Here is a 24961-nt window from a genome sequence, read left to right as displayed (position 1 = left end):
GGAGAAAGATTATAAATTCTGTGACTGCTTAGATAGTCTATCTCACTACATTGTTTTTACTTTTTCATTATAAAGAATAAATCTTGCGTGACGTTTATGGGGGTTTGATAACATGAAAGTAAACAGGAGGGAAAAAGCCATATTGTATATTCCTAACTTTGTTTTTGTTTTCTAAGAAATGTAAAAATAAAATTGGGCTTTTGTGCTAAATAAAAAATCCAACACATCATACTTTAGTATTAGAAAAGCACACACCTGCAATAACAGTGAATTTACCAGGTGAGTACAAAGATGTATAGACTTTCTGTCAGTTTATATGAAATATTTATATGAGAAAATAAAATTCCTTTGATTGTTATACTGTTTTTTGTGGGTAGCACCTTTAATTCAAATACTTTGACCCAGATATTTTTACACAGTATAAACTATGCATATGCATGTCTTGATGTCCTGATACAGATAAACTACATTTTACACGTGTCAAAATATTGATATGATGCAATTTGTTTTAGACTGTATATTTCTAAACACCCAGAAGTCTGAATCTTCTAGATTAGTTAAACAAGTCTAAAAGGTGATGCATTGTTGGATGCACTGAGATCGTAATTCAGCCTGTCTCCTGTGATAAAGACAGACCTGTCCTTCATTTCTACCAACTTGATTTCTTGTCAGTAACAGATTTAATACTTAACATCCAGTATAATTTTCCCTTTATTTTCTTAAAACAAAATCAGAGATAAATCTTGATCACGTGATCGTCATCCTTGAACATAAAATCCATGTTCTCTTTCCTTTTAAATGTAATTACGATTTTGTCATTAATGGATTTTTGTGGTACAATATTCAAAATTTCCTGATGCTTTGTTTCAAAAATTTTAAATGTAATGTAACCATGGCATCTAGAGCATAATTCAACTCTAAATGACTGGTAGTGGACATCTAGAATATCCAATGATTACACGGCAGGCACAATAAATACCCATACTTATCCCTTAGTTTCAAGAACTCTTTCACAGTTCTTAATAAAATACAATAAAATTCCTTTGAATACCCAAATTCAAAATGACCATTTTCAGCCATCTTGAATATCTTATGATGCTCAAAATGTAGCATGCAAATCTAGGACCAATCATGAACATCTTTTTCACTGCTATGCATACATTGCAGAAACACACTTTACGTGTCAATGTTGAAAATGCTGGTGGCAGCCAATTTAGATATCCAATATGGCCCCATAATATGAATGTTCATAGTATAAAAAAAAACAGATCACATCATTAGTTCTTAATGAATATCAGTAACAAACTTTAAATGTTAAAATTCAAAATGGCAGCTAAAGATCGTCTTGAATGCATAACAAAGATCTTAACTGAACACGTCAATAATCTTCGGAAATAGCGGTAACATACATTAAATTTCAAAATTGTGGCTGATATCCATCTTGAATAGCCAATGACGTTCGAAATGTACAATTAGGACGAATACTGAACGTGTCCATAAAGATTCGAGCAGATCGCTGGAGTAGTAATTGGCAGAAACAGCGGTAACAAAAATCATTCTTTATTGGTGGAACGGACGCACCATGGACGAAAAGTGATTTTAAAAGGCATTCGATGATAGTGCTGTAGAAGTTGTGTTCGTATTGGTATACAAAAGTAAGTGAGAAACTTGTATGATAGAAACTGGTTTTGGTTTATAATTTGAATTTATTTGTCATTTCTATCATTGTCGAACGTCGAATGTCTTTAGCTGGGCACAACACCAAGGCTAAAGGGATGTGTTTTAAGGAGGATGAAAGACACGTTACAAAGACAGAACGCAAATTCCGCAGCCCGCTTCACTTGTGTTAGGTTTTTCCTTTTTTATGAGGGGGTGGGACTTACGTGCTATCTAATAAAAAACAATCCGTTCATAAACAGATTTTACATAAACTTCCATTTTACTGAGCACCTCTTAATTACTACAATAAAAGCTGGTACATTGAAACACTTATCAAATTATTGAAACAATTCAATATACAGCTTCTCAACATTGTCACTTATTTCATCACGCGACCGGACATCTGGGGACCCCACTGATGGAAATCGTTCAAAATAACACATCCAAAATAGTCATCTTCCAAAATGGTCGTCGTGGTTGCCATATCAATTTTTTTGTTGCAGACGAAAATAATTATAACGACTTTGTCAATATCTGTCCCTTACCGTCCCCGAGAATTTTAGTCCAATGACACCAGTGGAACTAAGAAGTTTAAACTGTGGCTTTCAAGATGATGACTATGGTTGTCATATATCAGATTTAAGACTTACCCGAAAAATAGCAACACGTGACCAGGGCCGTCTCTGGATCATTTCAGGTAGATCTGAATTAATTTACAATTAAGGATCTTGTGAGGTGAAAGATGTGAAAGGCTTACAATGTTGGCGGTCGACTGATGGCGAACGACGATAAACGAAACACCGTGAATAAAAATCATTTAATCTTAAAAAATCGTGACTATTTTCATAAATCGTATATGTAATGGAAACGAATGTAACATTCAGTTGATCGCAAATGAAAACATTCTCGAAAGCAGTTATTAGACTGTTACAAATTTTAAATGGCGATATTCTCTCTAATCATCTTTTTTTCACGTCATAATGCTTGCGACGCCATAGAGTTGTGACGTCACAATAGAAACATTTGGGAACCGTTAAATTATATTTCACTTATGGTCTAAAACCTAACTCATATGATGGGATACCTGGGTGGTTATGTGATAAAACATGACTGAATATTAGAGTATCGAAGGGATATTATCTAAATCAATGATGTGACAGGCTCTTAGATGTGCGAGGAACATACTAAGCAATTATCAGATGCGAAGAAACCTACTTTGGAGCACAAAGAACGTATTTATTTAATCTATTCATGAAGTCCACTCAAACTGACCTTCTCATGACCGATTCAAACAAATTTTCACTAAAACAGTAACGGCCCAATCTAACCCACTCATGAGTACCGATTCAAACAAATCTGCACTAGAACAGCAACGACCCAAACTAACACACTCATGAGTACCGATTCAAACAAATCTATACTGCACTAGAACAGCAACGACCCAAACTAACACACTCATGAGTACCGATTCAAACAAATCTGCACTAGAACAGCAACGACCCAAACTAACACACTCATGAGTACCGATTCAAACAAATCTATACTGGAACACGTAACGACTCAAACTAACCCACTCATGAGTACCGATTCAAACAAATATGCACTAGAACAGCAACGACTCAAACTAATCCACTCATGAGTACCGATTCAAACAAATCTGCACTAGAACAGCAACGACTCAAACTAACCCACTCATGAGTGCCGATTCAAACAAATTTTCACTAGAACAGTACCCACCCAAACTAACCCACTCATGAGTACCGATTCAAACAAATCTGCACTAGAACAGCAACGACCCAAACTAACCCACTCATGAGTACCGATTCAAACAAATATGCACTAGAACAGCAACGACCCAAACTAAGCCACTCATGAGTACCGATTCAAACAAATATGCACTAGAACAGCAACGACCCAAACTAACCCACTCATGAGTACCGATTCGAACAAATTTTCACTAGAACAGTACCCACCCAAACTAACCCACTCATGAGTGCCGATTCAAACAAATTTTCACTAGAACAGTAACACCCAAACTAACCCACTCATGAGTGCCGATTCAAACAAATTTTCACTAGAACAGTAACACCCAAACTAACCCACTCATGAGTACCGATTCAAACAAATCTGCACTAGAACAGCAACGACCCAAACTAACCCACTCATGAGTACCGATTCAAACAAATCTATACTGGAACACGTAACGACTCAAACTAACCCACTCATGAGTACCGATTCAAACAAATCTATACTGGAACACGTAACGACTCAAACTATACCACTCATGAGTGTATCAAGATGACGCGGCATTAAGGCCTTCAGTAACAACGTAGAGTCTGCTGCTGCTGCTACAATACGTTTATTGCTACATCGAGCATGGCATAGACGCTTGAAATATGATCACATAAATGTTTGACTATTACAGTAGTACTAATTACTGACATATATCGACTAGAACTTGTACATAACAATGACATATTGTTACAATGAGTACCGATTCAAACAAACCTATACTGGAACACGTAACTACTCATACTTACTGATTTCCTAAGTGGATACTACAATAGCTCATGTAATTTATGTAATATGTAGTCGGGAGGTTGTTCACTAACTTTTCTACATCTGATAGCTAAAGATGTTTGATAAGCCGTAGTCCAGCATGTACTCTACATGATTATACAAATATACGGCATATGTGGTATTTGATGATCGAATTCTAAGGCAAAATGTACAAGGAGTGAACTCTAGGAATATTTTGATGCCGCGTTCATTGTAATAATCAACATCAATCATTGGAAACGATATTCGAAACAATTATGCTATACTCTGCATTACTCCATGTTTCGTCAGTTCAACATAGCACCAGGATTTGTAACAATAGCATTCTGTTTGTAAAATTTCCTGCAATGAGAAAAAAAGGAATAACAAATATCCTGAAATTTAAATTTTGGTGTAGACTTGGGAAAGGAATATCATTGTTTTAATCGGATAGCACGCTGATTATGACGTCACAAAGGTATGGATTCTATGACGTCATCGTAATTATTTGACTGGCCCTGGTAACCAAGATCGATGAGACCATTTTTCTTCAACTAACGACCATGTCCTGAGTTTAAGTCTCCGCTGTGAAGTTGCCATAGTATTACAGACGGTGACGTCCAGACGAGTCTAGGCTTGCTGCCAGGTATGTTATGGATAGTAAAGGAGGGGAAGGCTGTGAGAATGTGTAAAACCGCGGAAAGCGGGCCAGTGGTGTAATGGTGAAATTATCTCGATCATTAACAGGTCTAAATCAAATGTGTAATTTAGAGGAGAACAAGGAGGAACAAGGAGGGAGATATTGGTCGTAATAAATGAATAGCAATGTAGCAAAAAGTGAAAGAAATGTCGGACAATGTAACGAGACAATTACAATGACATAGACAACCATAGTCTGTCGGGAAAGTATAATGTCACAGGCGAATATTGTGTAACGGCAAAGTATAATGTCACAGGCGAACATTGTGTAACGGGAAAGTATAATGTTACAGGCGAATATTGTGTACCGGGAAAGTATAATGTCACAGGCGAATATTGTGTACCGGGAAAGTATAATGTCACAGGCGAATATTGTGTAACGGGAAAGTATAATGTTACAGGCGAATATTGTGTAACGGGAAAGAATAATGTCACAGGCGAATATTGTGTGACGGGACAGTATAATGTCACAGGCGAACATTGTGTAACGGGATAGTATAATGTCACGGGCGAATATTGTGTAACGGGAAAGTATAATGTCACAGGCGAATATTGTGTAACGGGAAAGTATAATGTCACAGGCGAATATTGTGTAACGGGAAAGTATAATGTCACAGACGAACATTGCTAAACAGCAGATGAACATTGTGTAACGGGAAAGTATAGTGTCAAAGACGGACATTGTATAACGGTGGAGTACAAAAAACAGAGAAACGTTATGTCGCATATTGCTTTGCAACATATAGACAAGGTGCATCATGTTAAATTGTGTTATTTCTAGGAGTTGCAATGGAAGATACCGGGCGATACTGGCCTGAAAAGGGCAAAAAGACGAATGAGGAAATTGTCTTCTTCGACGCGAAGGCCCTTGCTGAAAAGAGGGCCATGGATACGGAGAATGTGTACAATATTACACAGCTTCCTCCGCCATCGCCCGACATCTCTCTGAGGGAGATAAAACGACGAAACTCGAAAATAAAACGGGTTCAACAAGAGGAGAAAGAAATGTCCAGACAGATGGAGCAGCGCTTGCAGGACATCTCCAACATATATCGGGTCGCCATACCTTCTATGTCCGAGAGTTACAGCAAGCTTCCAAGTGGAAGTTCCGTCAGTCACCTGCCGCCGTTGTCGCCAAGCGGCAGAATGGTTTCGGCTTCTTACCTCCAGACGCGACCTCCAAAGGTTGCCGTTAATCCCCAGTTAGATAAAGGTTCTATGTTCCGGGCAACAATGGCGGGACGCACTCGCACGTCCAGTTCTTACCGGGAATTCGTCGGTCGTCTCTCCTACCTAATCAACCAAAGTAGAGAAAAAATGACCAAGCTGTACGGAAGCTCAGATTTGTCACTGGTCATGGAATTTCTAGGGAAGGAGTCCCCTGATCACTGCGTGTATCTCGACTCTAGTCCCAGCGACAAAATGGCAGCGTTCCGTCAGCAGCAGTTTTGTATCAATACCACAGTAAGAAAAATACTTCATAATGAAGCCAAGAAAAAAGGGCGTGCTCCTCATTCGATAAAGTAGTTGTCACAAAAATTAACTGAATAAACCTTCATGAGCAAAGAGAAAGTCCCATTATTTTTGTAGCTGCCGTTATGGATTTCCATGGTTAATTTAATGACCTAGTACCAAACGTGAACACAGTTTCTTGGGTTTCTGAACCCCAAACTCTGGACATTGACTGTTAATTTGAAATTCGTGGTTCGAACAATATTTGCGGCCGTCAACCTACTTCATCGATGTTTGAAGTTTACTTGGCGATATCCTTACAATAAGGTCAGATAATAATTCGACAGATCGGCGACCTCTTGTGTTACAGTAGTTGTCATAAACATATCTTATCCTATTAGAATCGCTAAAACGTTGCTTTTTACATATGATTTGATAGTTTTGTCTCAATCTCTCCCATTCTATTTCCTCTCCAACATCCCGCTATCTTAGTAGATTATTGTCACTAAACCCATGGTCTGCAGGAATGATTGGCTAAAAACAACTGGCCTAGCTTAATCATGTCTTGTTATCAGACTGTAGAAGTTTACAAGATCGGTCAGATATATATGGTCAGTATAATTGTTGAAATATTGTCTGACTGGGGTAGTAGCAGGCAGAGTTTAAATAACAGTACTACATTAATTCCTTAGTAAGGCAAGACTTGTTTTCTAGCTAGATTGTTTGAAAGGGAGTTGAATTTTTTTTAAATACCAAATAAACATCTCTTATAAATGTACAAAGGTTCTCATCCAACGCTCTATTCCCTTTCTGCAATTTGTGTAGTTGACAGAATTACGATTTTGTTTAAATTGTGTTATGAGGTAGGAGGCCGGGTATTAACATTGATAACATTGTTTGATCTAAATAATTTCCTGGTGGTAAAGAACCCATTGTAAATTATTTTGTCAATCACTGGATTTCACAATGACCAGAACATGTCAAGTTGTCAACATATTCATTTTGGGTGATTTATTAATACCTCTTAATATCCTAATGTGGTAAGTGTTTCTTACCTGGATATATATATAAAAAAAGTCACAAGTTAAAAAAAACTCCTTTATTGCAACAGGTAGTCTTCAAATACAAATATGTTATCTCTCTCAAATAAACATAAATGTCACAAAAACGATTGTTATACCTGATACATAAAGAGTGAGGTTAATTAAGGGACAATGATTCTGCTGCCAATGACAATGTACTTTTTTAACTGAAAAAAATGTATTACAGGAAAATACATGTTACCTCAATATCAATAATTCTGATGCATCAAAATTTTGGTTTATTTCTTATGCCTTATACTGCAGGAAAGACACTTCCTAGCCAAATAAGCATGCTTTACTAAAATAAACACAGGAGTATTTCCACAATTTTCACAAAGGAATGTTACTACCTTTTCATGTATTCAGTTTCCACACACAGGTTGTTGTGAAAATCAAGCAGAGGAAAAAATCACTGCCCTTATTCATAACTGCAAACAGATCACAGACACATGAACATCCATGGTCATTAGACTTTCTGTAGGAATAATGTTTAAAACTGTTTATGGACAAAGAAAAATTACACAATAGCAAAGAAATATATTTGACCAGCAGTAAAATCAAACTTCAAAGGATTATTATATGAAACTACAAATGTACATAAAAAATATTTGATATTATAAATCATCAAGCTAAATGTTTCGATTATTTTGCCAATATTAGTAGCAGCACTTGTCACATAAAGTACACGGAGTGTGGTAATATTACAAAGTAAAATGTCTAACAGATTGTAAAATAAATCTCATTCACGGGTAAGAAAAAATATGTGATAAAATGCCAAAATACAAACATAAGTATTTTGAGGGATAAGCCAGTTTTAAAAACTTCATGATGGTATATTAAATATGAAGCTATTTAAATATTGTAATCACTTCTGTTTTCAAACAGTAAAGCTATCCACTTTCCATTCTTTGTCACTCTATCCAGGATTTGTGACACTGATAACATTTAAGATTCAATAATCTTTTGGGCCAAGACATGAGGTCATTCATCATATTAACAATTTGCAGCAGACAATATATCATAGATATACCTCTGCAAATACTCTCCAGTGAAACATGACCATTCAAAAGTGACATTACATCTTGGATGAATCAGAAATAGCTTGACATCAAATTACATACAATTACCAATCATACTTTTAAAACATGATTTTTGTGCAAAGAAATTTGTATCAAAAAATGAAATCATTGTAACTTGAAAAATATATACTTGTGTCAATATATTTTACATTTGTACCTGACAGTCTAGTCTTAAAACAATGGTAACATCCATACACAGTAGGTGTCATTTAATCTGCATTTCACCTTCAGTTCATTCCTTCATTAATTCTCTTTTACACATTTCTATACAAAAACTCATCCACTTGACTTAAAAGTATAAAAATTGCACTTGTAGTACATTGAATGCTGCCTATTCTTATCAATGCTATTTAAAATAGCAAAATGATTATTTTCTCCCCACTGCGTAGAAATCTTGTAACAGGCTTCAACCTCTATTTTTCTAAAGCAAATTACCTATATCAAAATAAGTAATGACTTTTGAAGATCATAATATGATTTATATCTGAAGTGAAGGCAAGACTTTCATACACAACAATAAATTCATCAGAATATCATCTGTCTCTAGAAAAACATTTTACTTTAAACTCAATACCAAACAAGGTCTTTAACAACTTGAGGATATACAGAGGAAGCTTGAGATACATCCTGTTTTACATGTTGTGAACTGTTGTAGTCATATTACGATGCCTTTGATCTTGTGAAGTATGTTTTAGAGGTTATGGAGGAAGAAGAATCCTCTGCCAAGTAGTACAGTCCTGCAGCAGGTAAAATGCCGGTTAAGCAGCAACCCAGAAACAATCGTACCGTCTCTGCATTGATTGATCCATCATAGAAGGCACAGGCCACACATCCAAGGGTGAGGAGTATTATCTGAAAATAAAAGAAAATACATTCAAGCACGTTCTCCTGAAAAGGATCAATACTGATTTCAATCTGTTATGAAGAAAAGTGTATACAAAGGAATAAGTGGGGACATTATATTTACAGTAAACAACATGAATTGCTTTGTAGTTGTACTTCCTTGAACTTTTCATTACCAAAATTCTTCAAAATTTAATAAACAGATGTTGACAAATATGTGGTAAATACTTGTTTTGATTGTGAATGTATGTAAAAACCAAAAAACATTCTGATTGTTAAAGTATCAACAAATGTTACACAAACAGCCTGAGTTCTTTACATATATTATCCCAATCCTTATCAACAATAGAAGCTGTACTGCCACTTAATAAGTCAATCGAGGAACCAGATTGCCATATGTTAATTTTGTTTGAGACGCCAACCCATCACACGTCAAATGTCTAAATTTACATTTAATTAAACTGACACAGTTCAAACGACATACTAACAGCACAATATGAAAATAAAGAATAAACCCTGCGGATACACAATCATAAAAGAAATTCATACTGGGATATATCAAATCTTTAACAGTATGATGTACATAAAGTGTGGGAAAAGTCTAATTTACCGTGAGCTGCATGCAAAAAAACCTCCTTCTGTCCTCATTTTCTCTAAAGCTTGGGGCAAACCAGGCCAGAAAAATATGACCGAATGCAATGGCACCAGACACACGCTCTTGGTGGACTTGAAAGTTCTTGGGATCGTGTATCTGGAAAAAGATTTCAGTAATAAACCATAGGAAACAGTGAAATAAATTGTTTTCTGGCTCTCTGCCAGTTTTGATACATTGTAGTAAAGAATGGATGAATCCATTGTGTATGACTGCGAAAAAAAAGGTTTCTGGGTCTGAGCTAGTTTTGATACATTTTAGTATATAACAAATTGATCTTTTGTGTATGACTGTGAAAAAATTAGGTTTCTGAGTCTATGCTAATTTTGATACATTATAGCATAAAATGAATTAATAATTTGTGTATGACACAATATGGATTTAGAGTTTCTTTGTTCTGATATATTGTCCCTTGACCTCCAAAACTGATTTACTTGATGTGAAATAATGTGGTTTCACTCTTGTTAGTGAATTTAAAACACAGAACATGATATTGCCAGAGGATTCTTTGGCACATCATATGATCACATCTAAAGTACAGGGTTTCATAGTTATAAGCTGTTTGTTATATTCATCTAATCTGATAACCAATGCAGAAAATGCTGCAAGGCCATTCAGTTATTCAAAGTGATTCTAAATTAAAACTACTGTCCATCCATAGAAAATCAAATTTGAAGCTAAAATCTTAATTGGTGGTTGTCTCCTACTTACAACAAGTATTGATAGACAAAATTTTGTCAATGTATCTTCAATCAATATTGCTGAGTAAAATATGCAAATATGCAGCATATCTGGAGCACTGATGGTACTATGCTTCATTAAATACTTACAAACGACCCGATTGTCACCTTTGGGAAAGCCATTGTCGCTAACCCAATGATAAAAAGGAGCAGGAAGTCAAGTCGTAAGATAACACTGACAGGACCTTTCATTTCTCGTCTACCAACAGAAGGTCTTGTTCTCACAAGCTGGACAATATTGGTCACCATGATACAGCCAACACACAGAATGAAGAACCACATGTTCTACAAAACAATAGAAAAAACATAAACATAAAACTGGAACCAGTATTAAAACATATGTATGTGAAGGAAAAAAATGTACAGGAGGCCTACAAAAAAATGGTGGAGCTGTTTCTCATGTGTTACCTTTAAAAGGATATACAGGCCTTCATGTCTTAAACACTCCAGTCACGTTCCCATGCCTGATAATAAGCTCATTTATATTTGCATACAAACCATTATTCTGTAATAAACCTCGGAGTCAGTTTATTTATTGACACCAGGGTCAGATGTAAAACATTTTTATTTACACATTACCACATTTGGCAAACTTTTTTCCCCAACTGCATTTCATTATCTTTAGATCTTGTTATAACATTTAAAGTGACTAAATGATTAGATTGTGTAACTTTTTCCCATGCATTTGATTTTGGGTGAACGTTGCAATACTTAAAATTAGACTTTTCACAAAATCATAGCAGTTTTTGAGAAAAAATTGATAAAGATTATCAGCTTCAAGCTAGCAATGGTTGACAACCACTGTTGTGTCCACCGCTATTTTAGTTGAAAGTGGCAAAGTTCATTCTGTAATCTTTCAAAACCTCGATTAAATATGTAGCTTTATTGATTTCTAAATTCTCTTTCATCTCGAATGTAGAAATGTATTGTTTATACTCTCAAAATGATAATGGTAATAATAAGTGATTGGTTGCTCCTGTTTTATTTAAGATTTTTGTTGTTTTTAATTACATGATTGAGCAAACTTCTGAATATTGTAATAAAAAGAAAATGAGCAACTTTTAACAGGTTTAAAGGTTATAATGCTTTTTATCAGTCATGAAATGAAAACCAAACCATTTAGTCATTTTAATGAATTATTGGTAGCACAAGCACAATTAACAATCTATACATCTGACCAATAATACAATATAATATCAGGTGGATCTGCTTAATGTATATTATCCTTTGAATCACAGAATGCTTCATACTTGTGTTTCTGTTATCCTCACAATCTATTATTGTATTTGTATTAAGCAAACCCTGTATACAACTTCAATCATACGACTACAAACTGATTGCCACAGTCAGTATTTACAGCAGATTACTGTTTTATAAATACAGACGTGCTTTCTTGATTTAGACTTTGTCTACAGTTTGCTTGCCTTGCAGAAGTGTACAGGTGTAACATGATATTGTTGTAGACATCACACAGCCCAAATGTAATATCAATATCAAGCCTCCTCTGTCCCATCTAGCAAGGCAATGTAAATTATTGTCATCATCATTATAGCTAGCAGTATCCCCTTGATTTAATGACACTTAATATGCTTTCTAAACAATGTATTATCATTACATTCAGTTTGATAAAAATACTTACCCTGTCAGTGAAAGTCTTGGTGTAGGTAAAGTGTCCATGCAACATTACCATCAACAGTGGGAACAGCCCCTGTAAATATTGACAAGTCTTAATATCAACACCCACTGTTAAGTGTAGAATTTAACTTGGACGAACATGACCGAGGAAAATTTAACATTGAAATTTTGTTTAGTTTAAAAAATCAGTTCTAAAAACTGAAATGAAGATTACATAACATTCTAAATACTGAAAACCAGAGTTTAGTGGAAATTCCTTACTACAAAACCATATATATAGTGATCAGCTGATTTAGTAAATATATCAAAGAGTTTTACCAGTGTCCTGGACCACAGCATTGCTCCAATGACACTATCATCTCGTGATTTTCTGCAAGAGTACCACATTACCATAGGAGCCAAAATATGTACACCATACAAACGGTACATGAGGATGTTATTAGGATCCTTGATAGTCTTGTCGCTGAACACCTGCAATACAAACAAAATCATTTGTCAAAATATCACAAAGAAATACTTCAAAAATCGTAATTTGCCAAAAGATCCATTACCAACAATCTGCAAAGAACTATTTCATCAATACATCTGACATGGTCATATCTTCAAGCAGAATCACTTTAGTTACATGTATATCAATATTTCTCTTTGTGGTCTTAGTAAAGGCCTATTGACAAAATGTGAATTTTAAATCCACAGTGCCATCCTGTCACACTAAACATCTGCCCTACAGGTGGGACATTTAAGAACTGTACTTCCCATCACTTTTGTGTAATTCCTAACTGGCCACGGATTTCCTTCAATGACCATATCTGTTAGTAGGATATAAAGCAATTAGGAACCAAACCATATTGAACATACACCAAACCACAATAAATAAATGTCTTATTTCTTCACATTGTCACCAACTAGGAAATGATTACCTTCATCTGACACCAGTTTTTAAATTTCTGCACCTTTGGTAACATATTAGTTCATTTCTGACTACATAAGCTATAATTTCAGTGTGTTAAACTTCTTTAGCAATTAGTTCATTATTATTTAATCGACCACATATAGGATGTAAATTTTGATGTTATTGGCATTTTAAGAGGTGACTACTTTACAACTACATATTATCATATCCTCATCAGTACAGAGAAATTCTGAGTATAATTATGAACCCATGTGGACCCTCTCCATTTCTTAAACCAAGGGCAATAACTCCATCAAAATATCAGACTAAATCAATACATTTAAAATCAAAACTAGAGGTTCTGACATATTTTATAGGTATTACAATGTGCCTATAAAATATTATGCTGTACTGTATACGGACTCTGAACCATTTATTGAATACAACATCGCAACATTGAGTAAGAAACCCTTGTGCTCAAATCTAAACAGCTGCGCCTTCCATAGTTTACTATCATATCAGTAATAACATGCTACTGACATGAATCTGGCTACCGGTCCCTATTCTCCCAATCTTTTTGTTAAATGATAAGTCGACGTCCTCATAAATCTCAAATGAAGTCAAACGGTTAATTGCAACATTTGAAGTCGATCAAGTGGCAATATCTACCAAATGCGAAATGCAATAACGCACGCAACTAATAACACTGAAAATATTTAAGTACGTGACAATATTATGTAGAATCGTTTCGAAAACAACGCACCTGCTGACCCATGAAAAATTGTGGAAATAAGATTGCTCCAACGCCGAGCCATGAGGTGAATACCATATCTGCAAACATGGCAGTCTTCCTGTCTCCAAGACTAACTCCAAACCCCACCAAAAGAGCTAAAGCTCGTATCACGTCGTAAACAGGCACCATTTTTCGGTTTTCAGTTTAAAATTTTCAAAATATACAACCCGAAAATTTCAAACAATGCGCCGCTTTCCCAATGATGCGCCACCTGGAGGACGCGTATAGAGGTCACTCAGGAGTGTTCGACTAGACAAGCTCTAGGTGCGTTCGTTAGATATAAGCCAAAACTAAGCAGGGACAAGTCACGTTTCCTTATCGCCCATAAACGATTCTTACTCGACTTTTGATATACAATGTTGCACACAGATCCCATCGATGTTATTATTATGACATTTCAGTTTTGAAAACCGTATTTTCTCTGGTAGGAATGCCAAGGTAGTTTGATGTTGGGCATACCGACTTTTTAACAGTTAAGAAGAAATAATTTCAAATATCCTTTGGAATCAATCGACAGCAGAATTTAGGAATCGTATTTTCCATGTCTGACATTTCATGTCGAAAGAGAGAGCTCGACGACTGTGGACATAGTGGCTCTAAGTGAAAGATTTACAATGGAATAAAATGGACTAAAAGTTAATTTATAACTTATACTTTTTATGGTTGATTGTCGATTACCGGATGTTTTGAATTAGTGTCAAATCAAAAATTTTCTATTGTGTGGGCTTACAGTTTAGTTGATTATGTCATCTTGTCCATTCTTACATTCGTCGTTTTAAATTTGTATAAGCCGACGAGTACGATAAAGCTGCCAACTTCGTCTCCTGGTTAGATGTGCCGAGTTTCCATGACCATATCTATAAACATTGTGATACATCACCAGCATCATTAGGTAAGAACTATAATTTCATTTGCTGTGGTAACGGTGGGCTAATATTCATAGTCCATCAAAAACTTTGCTACCCTTTAGAAAGTATACCAGACAATCGAATTGTACCATCGGTATGTGTATTCATCGTGTTAATTCTACGCTTCCTTTTCTGATTGGGGTCTATATGTCTACACTCCGGTGTAAAGGAATAAAGTAAAGTCACATAGCCCATTGGAGGTTGCATCAGGTTCTATGCTGATATTATTGACGCCCAATATGATACACAGCCTATTTTGTATTCTGCGCGACGGGAAAAATCGCCATTTCATGAGCCAATCTCCTCAAACAACTTTATTCCAATCAACAAATTTGACATGTGTTCGGGACTATTTTACACTTTTACTCTTCTCTGACGAAAGACCAAATGATTGACTGCATCCAGGCATGAAGAGTCTGTTCCATTCCCGACACAGATATACCGCGCCTGACCACGCAGTTTTGGAATGTACAATCCGAGTGCAAGTGTTCCTTGACACCGCGTTTTCAAAACCTCCGTCGAACGATAATTGAGAACTTGCAATGTTGATAATCTAAGATAGTTCCAACTCACCGTCGACAACATACTACGGAAGCATCTAGACATCGACATAAATCAAAAGCAAGACATTGATTCATTCCATACTATAATCACAGATATTCTGATCAACTGCGCGCGTCACCTGAGGATGGAGTGGATACGAGACGAGAAATCGCGTGGCGTTCAGTATCCTTCTTATCCTCCATACGTCAACACATGTAAATTATCATAGGTACGGACGTAATCTAAAAACATTATTGGGGTCCATGCGCTATATGACAAGTCGAAGTGTAAAGATAAGTGGGGTACGTGCGCTATAAGACATGTCGAAGAAAAACAATAGTGTGGCACGTGCGTTATATGACAAGTCGAAGAGAAAACATTTAGGAGCGATACGGAAACGTTTTCTTACCTAATCTCGTTTTCAAGGGTTTCAACTTGCAGCCCTGGTGCTCGCTCATTAGCAACGCTGATGTGGGTTGTGCACGCGGTGATGTTACTGCTTATGACAGTGTCTATCCGATTTTCTGAATGTATACAAGAGCTATTTTAGCTCATCTAGTCCGAAGAACCCGCAAGTTTATGCTATAGAGCAGCGACTGTCGTCCGTCAATGTTTTACCTGAGAATCGCTACTAGTCATAGAGGACTGAGCGGATTTTGACCAAATTTGGTCAGAAGCATCCTTGGGGTCGAGAAACAAATTTTGCATAAAGGGTGGATCTCGACGCCCAGGGGATTGAAAGCTGGGCCACACTGGGGAAGTTTTGGCTGGATTTTGGCAAAATTTGGTGTGAAGTTTCCTTGCATTGGATGAAAGGGAACCAATTTTGTGTAAACGATGGGTTTTGGTCGTCTGAAGCGGTAGGGGTTGTGACCAAATAGGGGTATATAGTGAAAATTCTTTAAAATCCTACTTTTCCTACAGGAAAGACTGGATTTTGTTTGAAGCATTCTTTGGCGAAGTGGACTAAATTTGGTATAAACGACGGGCCTCTGCCCTCGAGGCTGGAGAGCGGGGTCCAATGTGACCTCGAATGACCTTTCCTGAAATTAATTCGTCGGATATTTGGTATAACCTGGTATTCAAAATCGATGTAAATATTGATCCATTCATTAAACATGTGTAATAGCTCTGTAATTGTCTAGTTCTTTAGGTTCATCTATGTTTTTGTTTTGCATATGGGTTTATTTATCTCAGTACTCCAACTTTCCGGTATTAAACCAGTATCTTGTATAATGTTAAACAGTTTAACGAATGTAAGAGGCATAATATCCTCTATATTATTATATATTCGTTATATACATCGTCTATACCGCATGCTTTGTTATTATCTAGTTTTTGAATCGAGTTTACAACTTCTTCGGGAATAATTGGACCATTATATATCATAGATACTGGCGTTCCTAATCGGTATTTCTGAAGACTTCGTGTTCACCGTTTTGAAGATTCAATTTGCTAAAACATTCATACAGTTCATCGATTTGGAAGTCATCTTTGTGTTTTCATTCGATTTATCGATTCTGTTCAGGATGTTCTAAAACAATTTTGGTTTATACAAGAAATTTTCCTTGTTTCTCTTACAGGTTCTTCATGAAACTTTAAATAATTTGCGTTGATCACGTTTCTGTACCATCTACCTTTCTTGTTTAGTGTTTACGGTTCGCAATACTTTTTAAAATAGTGTACCTTTTCTTAGCGTCATGAAATTCTTTTCGTTTCATGTGACATTCATGAATTATCATTTTTTTTACCTGTATAAGCTTCTTTTATTCCAAAGACCTTTTCGTCGTTCCTTTAAACATATCACTTATAAAGGTTATTAACTCATTTAAAGTGGACTTTCATATTTCTTGGGTGATTCCTTAATGCTGTCAATTTTCGTATTTATTTCTCGTAATTTAAATGGAAGGTTTGCTGCCTTATCCAGGTGAATTCACAGTTCACAATTTAATTAACGGGATGGGAAGGAGCTAGTCTTCGAAGCAATTAGCCAATATTTCTGCCAAATCCTCGTCCGTAATTATTTCTTTTTGCTTAACTGGTGAGTGGTGTTGACTCCGTCATTTTCCACATTTCGCTTGCAATAAAAGTAACCAAATCCTTGATGTTCTTGGACGTACGTAAAGATGATATTGTCCTTGACCCTGAAACTTCGATTGATGTTCGATCCTGGTACCTTGATCCTGAGAATATAACAAAAAGTGGTCAAGAGGGCTCTGACGTGACGCTTGGATATGCCTCTCGTCTTTCTTTCTCTGACGGTCAGTCCTTTGGGTTTCATTTTTTACCCTTCTCAGTATCTCGTAGGCAACAATTACGGCGCTGGATATTGTCACGGTCCTTGGTATGCTGACGATGTATGTTTTGGGACAGAGATCGATCGTCACTCTCGTGTTCGGTCTTGGACAAACTCGGCATTCTCTTGTCGTATTTCGAGTGACGCACACAGCACCTTCGCGGCAACTAGTGATCGATTCGTCCGTGCAAAACCCATACAAGCCGCGTTCGAAGTCTTCTCTCATTTCCGATTTGATGACGTCGTCTATACAGTTGGCAGTCAGGCCACGTACCTGTCCACCTGTACAAAACAAAACGATTAAAAATCTTCCTTATCGAGATCGACGGTGATTCGATCAGCCGTATCATGGTATCCTCACCCATTGGGTCCTCCTACATTTGATAAATCCCTTGAGGGGCAGGCCACTCGAGGAAGTATCCCTCGGGGGAGGGGGTAGCCCCAATAGGGGGATTACCTTTGAGGGGGATCTCTTAAGGGCCGGGGCATGGAACAGGAACATATAGAAGGGACTCGAGAAAGAAGTACATCCTATTCCACTTATAGCCACCATGTTTACACGTAATGCAGGCTACAGTCACATGTGTGACCACGTAATTATCTCCCTTGAACGGTATGCCATAGATTCGGGACCAGTCCGGAAACTCGAGTGGCAATCCAGTGTCCATGTGGACTAGTGGAGACTTTCGTGGAGTATAAGGACTGTAAGGTCGAAAAAATCCGATTTAACAGTGTCCCGGCTATGTTACTTGTCTTCTACACGTTTCTATGTATCGTCACGCTATCATACATACGACAACAACTGCAAGGATTTTAATAGGTTATCGCCTTACTTAGGTCACGAAAAGTACAAAGGTGTGTAGATTTTCCAGAGAGCAATGGCGAAGCCAATACCGAACAATGTTGTCATTAAGACCAGGGAGATGCATACGAGCGGAGAACCGTTGAGGGTAATCGAGTCCGGTTTTCCCTCCCCTCGGGGAGACACTTTACTTGAAAAAATCCGCTACACTCGGGAACATCTCGATCCTTACAGAAAGTTGCTGATGAGCGAACCTCGCGGCCATCTTGACATGTTTGGTGCGGTATTGGTAGAGCCGGATAACAAGGAGGCAGACATGGCCATCATGTTTATACATAATGCAGGTTATAGTACCATGTGTGGTCACGCGATTATCTCCCTTGGACGGTACGCTGTAGATTCGGGACTAGTCCGGAACCTTTCCAGTCCAGAAACTCGAGTGGCGATCCAGTGTCCATGTGGATTAGTGGAGACATTCGTGGAGTATAAGAATGGCAAGACCGGATATGTCCGATTTAACAGTGTTCCGGCTTTCGTCTTCGCAACAGGTAATAATGTGGTCATTGATATATAGGTAAACACTTCAGAAACATTCTATTTATAGGAGAAATATTGATAACATTTACTAGCAATTGTTGTTCAAAGTATATAAGAAGTTTGATATGATTATCTTGGCACATTTTGTATGTATCAGTACAAGGATAATGTAGATAGCTGGGCAGTATTCGCTTCCTGCAGAATGACTTTGGTAAATTCTAGTAATTGCAAAAGCAATCAATTTGTTTATATCAGTACCCCTGTGGTTTAGATGTGTCAGTGGATGTTCCCGGGTATGGTCATGTGGTAGTTGACATCGTGTACGGAGGTGCCTTCTTCGCCTTAGTGCCTGACTGTCAGTACAGCTTCCGATTGGAGGGTGTTGCCCCAGACGTCATCAGACGTGCAGCAGCGGCCACGACAGGTAAAGTTTCTCCTGGAATACGTGCCACCAGGGCAGATACTACGGGGAACAAGTATTCCAAGGATACACGGTACATTTTTTGGGGATTTCCGTAAACAAAAAATGCATATCGAAAAAAATCAAGGCAGTATGTAAGAAAAAGCAAATTTCACAAGTGTTCCCAGAGAACAAGCTCACTCGTTTCCATGCTTGCCACGGACACCTGTTAGCAGGCCATGATTTGCTAGGAAGGGAAAATGGGTTGCTAGGGGCACATATTACCAGACACGCGTGTTACCAGGGACGTGTGTTGCGTTAGTAGGGATATGTGTTACCGGGGAAACAGATTACAAGTACATGTCTGTTACCAAAGAAACAAAAGATCACGTACATTAGTAACCAGGGACTATGAAACATACAGTTGCAGAATCGCTCAACGTTACAAAATGTGTATAAGATCTGCACGATGTATGTATGATAGGAAAACTGGACGAAATAAGCTATCGCACTTCTGTGCGCATGCGCACGTTGCATAGATGTTCGATTTTATCGTGGTTGATATAAATTTTAAAATTCATTATAGATAAGTGTGGTACAGGGTTTATTTACTTTCTAAATATTAAGTACAACTAAGAATATTTCTTTGAGAAAGGAAGAGGTCTTCCGGAAAGCAGCGAACAAACTAAGAAGTAGAAAAAGCGAAGTTATCAGATACTCTTTCATAAATCTCACAAAAGAAAGGAAATTACACGGACATAGACCCATGAGCGACAAGAGAGCTGTAGACAGTGTGAAATACCAGGCAGGATTAGATAAACAAGACACGTACCCTATCAGAATAATTACATACAATTATATGACAGGTCAGGTAGATACTTGTTGATCAATACCTCTCCCGGACAGGTCATGAATTTAAATCATGTCGCAATATGAAGTATTCAGATATTTTTTCACTTTCTTCTTTTATAAAAAATGTAAAACTCCGGCATACAAACATTTCCCTTTGATTACCAGGGGCGGATTTTGAGGGGGGGGTGGGGGGCGCACGCCCCCCCTAAAATTGGCAGAGTAAGGGTGAGTTACGAATTATACTGGATGGTCTTGGTCTTATGTTATGACTATCACTGTTCTAAACAGCTATAGATGACTTAAGTTGGGCTAATTTTCAAGTATACAGTAACTTTATTATAGTTGATCACATAACGACAGAAAGAGTTATCGCGATTATAGGAACTCTTTCGAAAATGAAGGCCATATTAGAGCAAAATGTGTCATTGTTGACATAGTATGAAACTGTAACGACGGTACAGTATCTCGAATATGTTTCAAAAGAAAATTGTGTTTTTTTAAAAGGCGAGAGTAAGTATTTATGCCAAATAATTTCTTTAACTGTCACATGAACTGTAGACAAGCAGGCCTTGCAGCATCCCTCCCATCGCCCCCGCGGTGGATGATATACACACTTTTGTAGTAGCCTTGTGTCACCGGTTATGGCGCACTTAAGAAACGATCTTCGATTACAATTTCATTTTGCAATTTTGAACTAAAAACTGTTTGGATATATTGAAACATGTGTACTATAAAATGCATTCAACAAAACAGCTGTTGAAGCCTACAAATTTCTTAAAACAATTTTCTTTCATTTTAACGAAAATTCGATCACCCGTAATGGCCGGCATGTATTTTGGCGCAGCGGTGGCAAATTTTGGGAAATAGGTTAAAATTTCAAACTAATTTTAACTGCCTAGAGAACCTCCAGAAAAGACATGAATTTTCAAATTCTAGTTCAAATTGGTAACACTTTTCCGGCTTTGCACATAAAGAGTGTTAGTGTTGGCGTGTGTTGCATTTAAAAATTTAAAATACATGTAATTCTTGAAATACATAGCCCAAAAACGACATTTCTTTGTCATTCAAATTTTGAAGTCTTTTCTTTGTTGTGTTCATAGCTTTCCGTAAGTTAACGGTTTCCTTATGTGAAATTCACCTTATTTGTCCGTCTATCCAGAAGTTTAAAGGGTATTACATTTGTATATATTATAGAAATAACAGAGCATTAATAACTTCATACAGGCAGCCAGGCACATTGACGCAAATACAAGTGCAAATACAAAAACATATATCACAACGCTTATTAATAATGTCTAATGACATGCTCATTAGTAGCTTTTCTTACTCCTTACTTTTTTAGTTTTCCTATATATGTATTTTTTCGAAACAACGCCTCCTCAAGTCCCTAAAACCAGTCATTTCCTAACGGTTTTTTGGGAGGTTTAAACCTGTTTAAACCATTTTCCATAATTTCGCTGGCAGAGGGCTCTGCCCTCCCGCTGGGGGCCTAATTTGACAATTGTAAGTTAATTATAACGCCCCCCCCCCTAACTTAAATTCCTGTATCCGCCCCTGATTACAAGTTGATTTTAAGTGTATTGCATGTATTTTAATTAAGTAGTGTTCTTAACAATTAACCTCCTTACAGACGCCCTAAAGGCACAACTCAAGCTAACCCATCCGGACAGTGACGACTTGGCCTTTCTGTATGGAACCATTATTACAGACGGACAGGACGGACAAGCAGATATCCCGTCAACACATGTTTGTGTGTTTGCGGAAAAACAGGTAAGATTTCTTTGTGCCACTACTTTCATCGTGCAGCATCTCTTGGCTAATTAAAACCACTTTTGACTGAAGTCAAGAGCATCATAAATATCAATAAAACCTACCAGTCGAATAAACGGAGTTTGGCAAATCCTCAAACAGTCGACAACATCTAATTTCATCGTATTTCTTTCAGTTTGACAGATCTCCGTGTGGATCCGGTACCACCGCCAGGGTGGCACTTCTGCACCACAAAGGTTATGTCAAACTAGGCCAGTCCAGGAGCTTCAGGAGTCATATCAAATCCGAGTTCAAGGCCAAAGCGGTACAGGAAGTGACGTGTGGTGGACATAAAGCGGTCATAGTAGAAGTTTCCGGAAATGGGTACTATTGTGGTTCTTCAGAATTTTCTTTAGAGGAGGATGACGTCATCGGGCGAGGTTTCCTTTTGTAATTCATACCAAGTCCCCAGCAGTGTGCCGGGATTTATAAATCTGAGCTATGATGTTTGACAGGATAACGTAAGGAACACAAAATAACAAATCGTTAAATGATCAATCTTAACACTGTGTTAAAGTTGCATTGTGTACATGACATGTAAAGCTGTTTCCGAAGTTAATTTATAGGGATTCATTTTCTAATTTCGCTGGCAGATGAGTGTCCGACTGATAATTTGACAATTATGTTTGGTGATCAAAGTCTGTTTACAGTTTTAGGACATGATATAAAATGAATCACATGCCAAATTAAAGAGAGCGTATTGATCTATCAGACAACTCCCAGCGAGACATCTCTGATCTATCAGACCACTCCCAGCGAGACATCTCTGATCTATCAGACCACTCCCAACGCGTTATCTCTGATCTATCAGATTACTCCCAGGGAGACATCTCTGATCTATCGGACCACTCCCAGCGAGACATCTCTGATCTATCCGACCACTCCCAGCGAGACATCTCTGATCTATCAGACTACTCCCAGCGAGACATCTCTGATCTATCAGACCACTCCCAGCGAGACATCTCTTATCTATCAGACTACTCCCAGCGAGACATCTCTGATCTATCAGACCACTCCCAGCGAGACATCTCTGATCTATCAGACCACTCCCAGCGAGACATCTCTGATCTATCAGACCACTCCCAGCGAGACATCTCTGATCTATCAGACCACTCCCAGCGAGACATCTCTGATCTATCAGACCACTCCCAGCGAGACATCTCTGATCTATCAGACCACTCCCAGCGAGACATCTCTGATCTATCAGACAACTCCCAGCGAGACATCTCTGATCTATCAGACCACTCCCAGCGAGACATCTCTGATCTATCAGACCACTCCCAGCGAGACATCTCTGATCTATCCGACCACTCCCAGCGAGACATCTCTTATCTATCAGACCACTCCCAGCGAGACATCTCTGATCTATCAGATCACTCCCAGCGAGACATCTCTGATCTATCAGACCACTCCAAGCGAGACATCTCTGATCTATCAGACCACTCCCAGCGAGACATCTCTGATCTATCAGACCACTCCCAGCGCGTTATCTCTGATCTATCAGACAACTCCAAGCGAGACATCTCTTATCTATCAGACAACTCTCAGCGAGATATCTCTAATCTATCAGACAACTCCCAGCGAGACATCTCTGATCTAACAGACCACTTCCAGCGAGACATCTTGAACGGTTTAGCGACAATCACAAGTTTCCGGAGATTTACAAATCTTGTTATTAGTATGAGTGTATTGACAGACGAGCTTGGTACATGTATTGGGCTTGTAAAGCGAATTGAATGTAAGCAAGTTTATGTACATGGTTGTAAAATTGTCGGGAACAGTCTCCAACACAGAAACAGAAACAGAAACAGTCATAGATTGCTCTGATGCACGATGTAGCATATGGACACAGTAATAAAAAATGTCCCAGTTAAACTTTCATTACTATTTATATGTGTAATACTTAGCTTGATATTCGAGTTCAAAGCATGCGGCAGACTTTAATTAATAGGGTTTTACCCAACTCAATTATCTATTTTAGGTTTTTGGGAACAAGTTTTGGGGTAAGATGTGCACCCTGGTTCACACCCATGACAAGAATCATAAAATACATATAGGTCATAGTACAGACCATAGGTGACTTTTGGATTTTTCAAAAATACATTCTGGGGTACTATAAATGACATACAATAAAGATTAAATCATGAATCAGATATACCAGCTATTATATACACTATATTTTCAATCTGGTTTGTGTTACAACGAGTTAATAGCTGTCTTCCCGCGAAAACACACACATTAGACGACGGTGTGTCGCTGTTTCCGTCCTGTCCGTCCGTCACGATGGTTGTATATAGGAAGGCGAGATCATCATTCTCCGGATGAATTATCTTAACCTTCAGGGCATCTTATTTAAAGATAACATGATTAACGACGGTTAATACATACAGTCCAGGTATATAGGGACATAATACGATACCTAACACTAATATAAGGAGTCTTGCAATCTTGCTAAAATTGTATTCCTAAGTCGTTCTAAATTTCAACAGAATTCGATGAACGTTGAAGATCGACAGAGAGCCTTATGGAACGTGACAGAAAGTGCGAGTCTATCGTGATAATCGTAAGAGAACGTGATGAAATCAGACCAGGGTCGTGCTGACTTCGTAACAAATCGTTACAGAATGTGATAAAACGTATCGAGGGCGAAGAAAAGCGTAGAAAAAAAATCCTACAATAATTCATGGAATTCCATCGTTTTTTGGAGATCATGGCCACCAAGGCCTCTTTTTGTTGGGTCGTGAAGGGAC

At 37.6% G+C, this 24961-nt stretch overlaps 3 protein-coding genes across 3 annotated transcripts; 2 read left to right on the top strand and 1 right to left on the bottom strand.

Moving 5' to 3' along the window:
• The first annotated feature begins 4796 nt into the window (after positions 1 to 4796).
• On the top strand, positions 4797 to 6423 carry LOC132548389 (uncharacterized). Its single transcript, XM_060212289.1, has 2 exons — positions 4797 to 4843; positions 5678 to 6423. The coding sequence occupies exon 2, from the start codon at positions 5686 to 5688 to the stop codon at positions 6421 to 6423; it is 738 nt and encodes a 245-aa protein (XP_060068272.1). The 5' UTR covers positions 4797 to 4843; positions 5678 to 5685.
• Positions 6424 to 7432: 1009 nt separating this feature from the next.
• Positions 7433 to 14248, bottom strand: LOC132546801 (uncharacterized). Its single transcript, XM_060210553.1, has 6 exons — positions 14035 to 14248; positions 12698 to 12850; positions 12384 to 12452; positions 10835 to 11029; positions 9963 to 10103; positions 7433 to 9361 (listed from the first exon to the last, which is right to left on the bottom strand). Exons 1-6 carry the CDS (start codon positions 14191 to 14193, stop codon positions 9170 to 9172), a joined length of 909 nt encoding a protein of 302 aa, XP_060066536.1. The 5' UTR covers positions 14194 to 14248; the 3' UTR covers positions 7433 to 9169.
• A 4441-nt stretch (positions 14249 to 18689) lies between these two features.
• On the top strand, positions 18690 to 22605 carry LOC132550154 (trans-L-3-hydroxyproline dehydratase-like). The gene is made up of 4 exons (XM_060214210.1): positions 18690 to 19161; positions 19422 to 19574; positions 22033 to 22172; positions 22348 to 22605. Exons 1-4 carry the CDS (start codon positions 18690 to 18692, stop codon positions 22603 to 22605), a joined length of 1023 nt encoding a protein of 340 aa, XP_060070193.1.
• The last annotated feature ends 2356 nt before the right edge of the window (positions 22606 to 24961 follow it).

Source organism: Ylistrum balloti, unplaced genomic scaffold (assembly GCF_031769215.1).
Source record: "Ylistrum balloti isolate Yb309-2 unplaced genomic scaffold, AGI_CSIRO_Ybal_v1 Utg369562, whole genome shotgun sequence".
Classification (NCBI taxonomy): domain Eukaryota; kingdom Metazoa; phylum Mollusca; class Bivalvia; order Pectinida; family Pectinidae; genus Ylistrum; species Ylistrum balloti.
This window is presented reverse-complemented; position numbering and strand designations above follow the sequence as displayed.

Coding starts and splice junctions, on each gene's coding strand:
- LOC132546801 (XM_060210553.1), bottom strand. CDS start 14,193: ATGGTGCCTGTTTACGACGTGATACGAGCTTTAGCTCTTTTGGTGGGG. Junction 11,030..12,383: donor CCAAGACTTTCACTGACAGG/GTAAGTATTTTT, acceptor ATTGTTTTGTAG/AACATGTGGTTCTTCATTCT. Junction 9,362..9,962: donor TTTTTTGCATGCAGCTCACG/GTAAATTAGACT, acceptor TTTTATTTTCAG/ATAATACTCCTCACCCTTGG.
- LOC132550154 (XM_060214210.1), top strand. CDS start 18,690: ATGGCGAAGCCAATACCGAACAATGTTGTCATTAAGACCAGGGAGATG. Junction 19,162..19,421: donor GGCTTTCGTCTTCGCAACAG/GTAATAATGTGG, acceptor CCTGTGGTTTAG/ATGTGTCAGTGGATGTTCCC. Junction 22,173..22,347: donor GTGTGTTTGCGGAAAAACAG/GTAAGATTTCTT, acceptor TATTTCTTTCAG/TTTGACAGATCTCCGTGTGG.
- LOC132548389 (XM_060212289.1), top strand. CDS start 5,686: ATGGAAGATACCGGGCGATACTGGCCTGAAAAGGGCAAAAAGACGAAT.